Source organism: Uranotaenia lowii, chromosome 1 (assembly GCF_029784155.1).
Source record: "Uranotaenia lowii strain MFRU-FL chromosome 1, ASM2978415v1, whole genome shotgun sequence".
Taxonomy (NCBI): Eukaryota; Metazoa; Arthropoda; class Insecta; order Diptera; family Culicidae; genus Uranotaenia; species Uranotaenia lowii.
In genome coordinates, this window is record NC_073691.1 from 8579082 (window position 1) to 8587072 (window position 7991).

General features: G+C 40.9%; 1 protein-coding gene and 1 long non-coding RNA gene across 2 annotated transcripts; one reads left to right on the top strand and one right to left on the bottom strand.

Annotated features, from left to right (window-relative positions):
- The first annotated feature begins 907 nt into the window (after positions 1-907).
- On the top strand, positions 908-2202 carry LOC129739132 (uncharacterized). The gene is made up of 2 exons (XR_008735757.1): positions 908-2048; positions 2121-2202. It is a non-coding gene; the product is annotated as an uncharacterized LOC129739132 (long non-coding RNA).
- A 3364-nt stretch (positions 2203-5566) lies between these two features.
- LOC129748222 (uncharacterized) lies at positions 5567-7309 on the bottom strand. Its single transcript, XM_055742750.1, has one exon. It carries the CDS (start codon positions 7307-7309, stop codon positions 5567-5569), a length of 1743 nt encoding a protein of 580 aa, XP_055598725.1.
- Positions 7310-7991: the final 682 nt, after the last annotated feature.

Below are 7991 nucleotides of genomic sequence, written 5' to 3' on the forward strand. Positions count from 1 at the left end.
GAGTAAAATCGGTCGGGATCGAAATATTTTGTACAAAACATTCTCCCAGCCGGGGTGGAGATGGTTTTTTTTGTTGCTATTGCTGTTTTCGCCAGCAATCATTTGTGTTCGCGTGAAATAAGTTTGTATAGTGTGTGGGCGAGCATAGATCAAACAATCGACGCGGAATCATCGAATTTGTACAGGCCAATTTGTGTAGTCTATGGCCCGCTTTAAGCGGGCCACAGACTACACAACATTTGTACAAATGCGATGAAATTCGATGAAATTTTGTCGCTGTGAGCACGATTTGCATAGTGTATGGCACTGCTTGAATGAGCGCCCAAACGGTTGGAGTAAAATCGGTCGGGATCGAAATATTTTGTACAAAACATTCTCCCAGCCGGGGTGGAGATGGTTTTTTTTGTTTCTGTTGCTGTTTTCGCCAGCAATCATTTGTGTTCGCGTGAAATATGTTTGTATAGTGTGTGGGCGAGCATAGATCAAACAATCGACGCGGAATCATCGAATTTGTACAGGCCAATTTGTGTAGTCTATGGCCCGCTTTATAGTGTAACATTTGTTTTTGCTAATGACAAATCGAAAAAATCAACTCAAACGTAAAGCGGGCCATAGACTACACAAATGGCTTGTGCGAATTCGATGATTCCAAAACAATTGTTGATTCTATGCTCGCCAACACACGATAAAAACATATTTCACGGGAACCCAAACGATTGCTGGCGAAAACAGCAACATTGACAAAAAAATAATCTCCACCCCGGCTGGGGCTGAGTGAATGGTTTGGATTTTGTACAAGCAGCACCATACACCGCCACAGAGGGTGATTTGTACAAAATATTTCGATCCGGACCGATTTTACTCAAACCGTTTGCGCGCTTTTTCAAGCAGTGCCATACACGTGTGGCTCAGCATAATTTATGCTTCAGCCACCTGGTAAGGATAAATTATTTCCCTCTGTCTATCTCCTACGCTTGGGTTAAAATCCTTATCGAATTCTTAACCCAAGCGTTGGAAATTTCCATCACGTTGTTTGGTTTTGTGCATAGGTAGTGCATCTATGCAAAAAAGGGACGAAACCAAGAACAACGATGGAAATTTCCATAGCGTCGGGTACGCAGGTAGATTAGACATAAGGGACCTTTGGTATAAATAAAGTGGAACGAGAGTTCCAGGGAGATTAGTCTTAGTTTAAACTTAGAAGTTGTTTAACCTTCCATCCGAAATCATCTACAATTGGTGGCAGCGGTGGGATGCGGTGAGAATTTGCCACTTGTGGTAAATTTCCTCACCGCAGACCCAGTTAAAAAAAAATATAATATTCGTCAAAAGTACTTTGATGTGCAAAAAGTGCCTTCGTGAAGAAAAGTGTTCGACGAACGACGACGGTGGATTCCTTTTCTTTCCCGTCGCGGTTGGTTTACCGAGTTTTTTCTGGCCGTTCAGAAAAAAAGTGCTAGTGTGTGCTAGATTTCGTTCCGCTGTTACGTGTTTCGGGAATCCGTGGGCTTGAGCCAGGAATCTGTCCGCTAGGAGGAAGTGACCGGATGCATGTCCGGTTAGCAGCGAGCTGTCTGTGAAAAAAAACGAAGAGTAGTTATGCTCTCGGCGTGAGACATATTGTTCGATCGCAAAGTGACAGCGCAATGATGATTACGACAACGAAGGCGATAATATGATGGTAGTGTGCGCAATCTCGATGTGAGCGCTGTGAATGAAGATTTTAAGGCCAAAATAGAGATCTTCCTCGGGGCTATACAGAAGAGTGTTTCTAACTGGTCCAAATCCGCTGACCAAAACAGAAACCAAGTGAAGTTCCATTCGAGAGCCGTAAAGTGAAAGAAAATTGTGAAAATATTTGGGCTACCCCGTCATCATCATCGATTGATTGACCCCAAGTTCTTTTTGTAGTGTGTGGTGCTCCGAGGGAAATTATCCTCACCAATGATTTTTTCGACATACAAGGTGAAACGCAATAGCAACATCAGCGACAACAACAACAGCAAGGGTCTATGCCAAAGTGAAAAGTGGGTAAAATTGTGAATGAGGTGAACCATTATCATCTACGTCTCGCCTTAGAGTCTTCTAGCAAGCGCTATCTAAGCAGAGTGTGTCCATAGGAAAATTGTAATTACATACCATCTAGGGAAAAAAATAAGTTAATACACATCAACACATCACCAATAGTGCTAAGCAATAAAAGTGAGCAGAGAGTAGTCGGAAGCTGTCAAAATTTTTCTGTTACTAAGAAAAGTTTTCCCCTAAACTACAACAGAAAAAAAAACTAGTGCCACCGATCCACTTCCGCGTTCCGTTGTCGTCGAGGTGTAAACAAAACAAACAAAAAACGGAGCCGAATACAGCATTCGGGGCAGCAGCTGAAGCAACAGCAACAGCAGCAGCGGCAACAGTAGCAGTACCAGGACCGGGCAGTAGCAGCAACTTCGACGAAGAAATGAGCGGTCGGCCTAGGACCACCTCGTTTGCGGAGGGCAACAAACAGAAAAACTATCCCGTCATGGGGGGCATGAAAATTATCAGTAAGGATGGTTCAAAAGTGACAACGGTTGTGGCAACTGCCGGCCAGGGACCAGACAAACCACAGGGAAAATTTTACCTACAATTTCTTCAAGTATGAATACAACAGTAATTTTCATTTCGTTTGTATTTTTCGCTTCTCGGAATACACCTACGTGCAAATAGGCTCACGACTCTTGATGCAGTTGTAATTGGACAAATTTTATGATAACAATCATTTGTAAAAGAAAATCTAATTTAAACAAAAATTTATTAAAAACACGCGGAAGCGTAGGACTGAACTTATATACAATAAGGAAAACTACATGGTTTGACCAGAAGTTGCTAGAAGAGAGATTCGTTTAATAACATGCGAATGCGGCGGAAACGATTACCAGGAGAGCAGGAGGAAAGAAAATCAGAAATTATTAAAAAAAAAAACACAGAAAATTGTATTGACTTTAGGGCTACTATTGCTACATTTACCATTTAATCACAAACAAAATACACCTCTGAAAATTATAACGAAAAAACGAGCAAACATAAAGGATATTGAAAACCGAGCATTATCAATACTGCAAAAAAAAAAAAAATGCAGAACGAGTTACATCTATTTAATGATTACATTTATTTAATGATGAATGATAATTTGTTTTCAAAATTCCATAAAGGCCAATTATTTTTTTAAAAAAAGGCCATAAAATACTTTCTTTGGAACTCGAAAAAAAAAATAAAACATAAGCGGAAAGATTAACCCAAAACAGAATAATTATAAAAAGAAAATAATAAAGTTGAGTGAATCCGATGCTTATCATAAGTCATCAAAAAGGGTCCTCAATTCTAAAAGGCTAAAAATGCCGAATAAATTCCAGCTAAAATGCTGATGACGGCATTGACCGTTTAATAATGGAAAAATATCCATTTCTTGTTCCCAGCAAAATAAATGCTGAAGACGGCACTGACCGTATTTAAAATTCCTGCCATAAAAAGGTGGATGAAAAGAAGAGATTAAAGTTCAAAACGGAATTTCCGAGGATAATTCACGTTTTGATCTTAAAAAAAAAATCTCCATAAATATTTAGGGTTATCTTGACACCGCAGAATTTTATTTATTTTCAAAATTCCATAAGATAATATTTAATTTTTTTTTTTTTTTACTGTCATATATCGGGTAAATTGATTTCCTTATGATCAAGATCATAAGAATTTTTGTGTTTGTTAATTGAATATCATATTTCGACCAATGAGAGGCGCCAACTCATTGGAAGAATATGGTTTCAAAATTGCAATACAAAAAGAAATTAAATTTAATGCCACGACGTGACTTAGTACTGCAGTTCTAGTCACAGATATATTGACGGAGCAGTAAGGAGTGAATTTTTATTTTTTTTAAAGTTTTCAAATTTGTCATACTTTTGAAAACTTATTTTTGGAGGGTTGAGGAGGATGACCCTCATGTTGCTCAACATAAAAAACGTTTTTAACGAAATAGTCAATTTGAAAAATATGAACGCTGGAAAAGTTCAATTATTAAATATTGAATTGGATAAACATACGTTTGCGATTTTAAGAATTTAATAAATAAATGTAAAAAAAAAATGTCTGCAAGTGTTTAGGACCGTTAAGGGTGACACCTTCTGGCCCTTAACCGTAGGTATTATAAAAAAAAAAGAGCTAAGTTAAGACCGTCAAATATATATATTAAAAAAAAAAAGATTTGTTAGGATCGTCAAGGGTGACACCTTCTGGCCCTTGATCGTAGGAATTGTAACTAAAGTTTAGCTCAGGATGATCAAGGGTGACGCCTTCTGGCCCTTGATCATAAAAAAAGGGGGTGAGTAATGTGGCTCAGCATAATTTATGCTTCAGCCACCTGGTAAGGATAAATTATTTCCCTCTGTCTATCTCCTACGCTTGGGTTAAAATCCTTATCGAATTCTTAACCCAAGCGTTGGAAATTTCCATCACGTTGTTTGGTTTTGTGCATAGGTAGTGCATCTATGCAAAAAAGGGACGAAACCAAGAACAACGATGGAAATTTCCATAGCGTCGGGTACGCAGGTAGATTAGACATAAGGGACCTTTGGTATAAATAAAGTGGAACGAGAGTTCCAGGGAGATTAGTCTTAGTTTAAACTTAGAAGTTGTTTAACCTTCCATCCGAAAAGTTCTACACACGATACAAATCGTGTTCGCAGCGACAGAATGTCATCGAATTTCATCGCATTTGTACAAATACTGTGAATAGACTACACAAATGGCTTGAGCAAATTCGATGATTCCACGACGATTGTTTGATTCTACACTCGCCTACACACGATACAAACATATTTCACGCGATTACAAACGATTGCTGGCGGAAACAGCAACAACAAAAATCATCTCCACCCCGGCTGGGGCTGAGTAAATGGCCTGAGTTTTGTGCCACAGATGGTTGCTTGTACAAAAAATTTCGATCCCGACCGATTTCACTCAAACTGTTGATAGTGCCAACTTCGGATTAATGAAATGCTTTTTTCCGGAATTTTTAATCGTGTATTTCAGGAACGATTAAAATTCTCCTGCAATAGTAGTTTAGGGTTAGCAAATAAATCGCGAATTATAAGAAAGAACTTACGTTTAGTGTACATTTAAATCCTTTTTCCCTGTACTATTCTCGTCGGTTTGAAATATAATCGGTTCCTATATGGATATAAACTTTGATAACATTATGTTCATTTTATTTTCCACATGGTTGCTCACCGTTTGTTGCTGCACCGAGTGCAATCAAATGCAACTCCTAACCTTCACAAGAAAACCTTCGATAATCTGCCCTCTGTTTAGATATTATTATTATTAGAGGCGATTCGCAAATATCTATATAATCTACTAACCTTTTTATAACTTTACACTTTTCGAATTAATTATATAATCAATGAGTATTCAACTCGGAACTCTCGCAAAAATCACGCTATCATTTAAGACGCCAGCTTTAGAAAAATCACCCTCGTTTTCCGCCTATCACTTGACAAGTCTAATGACGTTTTCCATCGTACAATTGTGTTGGTGGTTACGATCGGACGTTTCTGATCGAGGGATTCGACACGGCGCCGATAACAGTCCCCCCGGTAGTGCGGCCACATTCCTCCTGGGACGCAATAGGTTGAACGCCAACGTCGAGAACCGCGATCTTAACTGCAGGGCGCTCATAAATACCATGCGCCGTCTGGACGACCGCCCATCTCACTTGTCCATCTTTGGCATGGCTTGTCCCGATGACTCTGCCCTTAGGCCACGTATTCCGGGGTGAGTTGGGATCAGCAATCACGACGACATCTCCTACGGAAATCGGACGAGCTAGATTGAACCACTTGGACCGCCGTGTAAGACACGGAAGATAGTCGTTGAGCCAATGTCTCCAGAAAATATTCGCGATCAACTGAGAGGTGTGCCAGGATTTCTTCAACGCTTTAGAACTATCGTCAAAGAGAGCCAACGGTTTCAGGCCATCCGACGATCCCAGGATGAAATGATTCGGCGTTAGAACAGGTGAATCCTCGTCGTCCAATGCAACAAAGGTGAGAGGCCTGGAGTTGACTGTCCCTTCAATTTCGGTCAATGCGCACCGGAGTACTTCATCAGATGGCAGTCTAGTCAACGTCATGTTTTGCAGGTTCTTTTTTACACTTTGTATGAGCCTCTCCCACGAACCGCCCATGTGCGGAGAAGCTGGCGGATTGAACTCCCATCTGGTATCTGGAGATACGATTGCTGCTATCAATTTGTTTTGATTCATCTTATCCAGTTCTATGGACAATTCTTTCGAAGCTCCTATAAAATTCGTTCCACGATCACTGTAAATGGCTGCAGGAACACCTCGTCGAACCATGAACACTCTTAGGGCCATTATACAGGAATCTGTTGTAAGGGAATGCGCCAGCTCGATGTAGATTGCTCGGGTTGTTAGACAGGTGACTAAGACGCCCCATCTTTTCTCTGACCGACGACCTACAGAAACTGGTATCGGACCGAAATAGTCCACACCCACGTACGTGAAAGGTCGACAAAATGCAGCCAACCTCGAAGCAGGAAGATCGGCCATTGCTGGTGGTTGTGGTTTAGCGTTTGCGTTTTTACATTGTTGGCAATCTCCTCTCATTCTACGGAAGAAAGCTCTTAATTTTGGGATATAATAACGTAAACGTAGACGGTTGATTGCGGTTTCATGATTGCGATGTAGCAGATTTCGATGGTAATGTTGTGCGATTAGTTTGGTAAGATGGTGCGTGGGTGGCAAAACTATTGGGTTTTTAGATTCTAGGTCAGTAAATTGGCAATTTTTAGCGCGATTATGAATGCGCATAACTTGATGTTCGTCTAGAAACGGTGATACGCGAAAAAGTGAACTGCGTTTAGGTAAGGAAGTATTCGATGGTTTCTGTAGAAGGGAATATTCTTCGGGGTAGGCATAGCTTTGAACTTGACGATACAAAAGGTTTTGTGCTGCAATAAGCTCATCTTGACTTAGTGGTAATAAAATGCATGGTCTCTGCGACTCTCTTTTGATCTTCAAGAAAACGATGAACTTTTTAACGGCCCTCAAGAACATTGCAGTCAATCGGTACAGTTTGACCCATTTGGAGAAGTTTTCAACTTCAACGATCGGCTGGCAGGTAGCGTAGTGCAGCATCAATCTCGGTCGTAGTTCTTCTACGGTAGCCCCTAGAGTCGATGGAATTTTAGGCCACTTTTGCTTTTGCTGGTAGATAAATGGTGGACCTTTGAATCCATTTCGTACCGTCGTCAGAAACATTGTCCTTGGTTGGTACCCAATTCCATTCACTGATGTCAGTCAGCTCTAATATTTCACTCACGCGCGTGCCGACAAACTGGCTGTAGCGACGATGATCGGATTTAAGCCAGCATAATAGATTTCTAGAGTCGGTCCAGTAAAAACGATGGGAGATGTGGATCGATAAAGACTTGATGACACTCGAAGCGAATCTTGCCCCAAGAATTCCCGCTTGCAGCTCAGACCTAGGAATGGTCAAAAATTTCAGTGGTGAAACACGCGTTTTAGTTCCAACTAGCGAGCACTCTATGTGTACACCCTCTTCGAATCTCAAGAATACAGCTGCAGCGAATCCACTCTCGCTGGCATCTACAAACGTATGGAGCTGCACTTCTGTTGCACTCGAGGCGGAGGTCAATGCCCGAAAACAGCGAGGAATGCGAATATCTTCTAAGTTGGGTAACACTTTTAACCATTGCAACCATTTCCTGAAAAGATCGTTATCTATAGCTTCGTCCCAAGCTGTGCCAGCTCGCCAAATCTCTTGGAGGATCACTTTCAAATACATGAGGACATGCCCGATTAATCCGAGAGGGTCGAATATCATCATCAGAGTTCTTAACACTTCTCTCTTCGTTGGTATACGTTTCCCCAACAGAAGTTCAGGATCGTGGCGTGAGGAGAGCTTAAATCTGAACATATC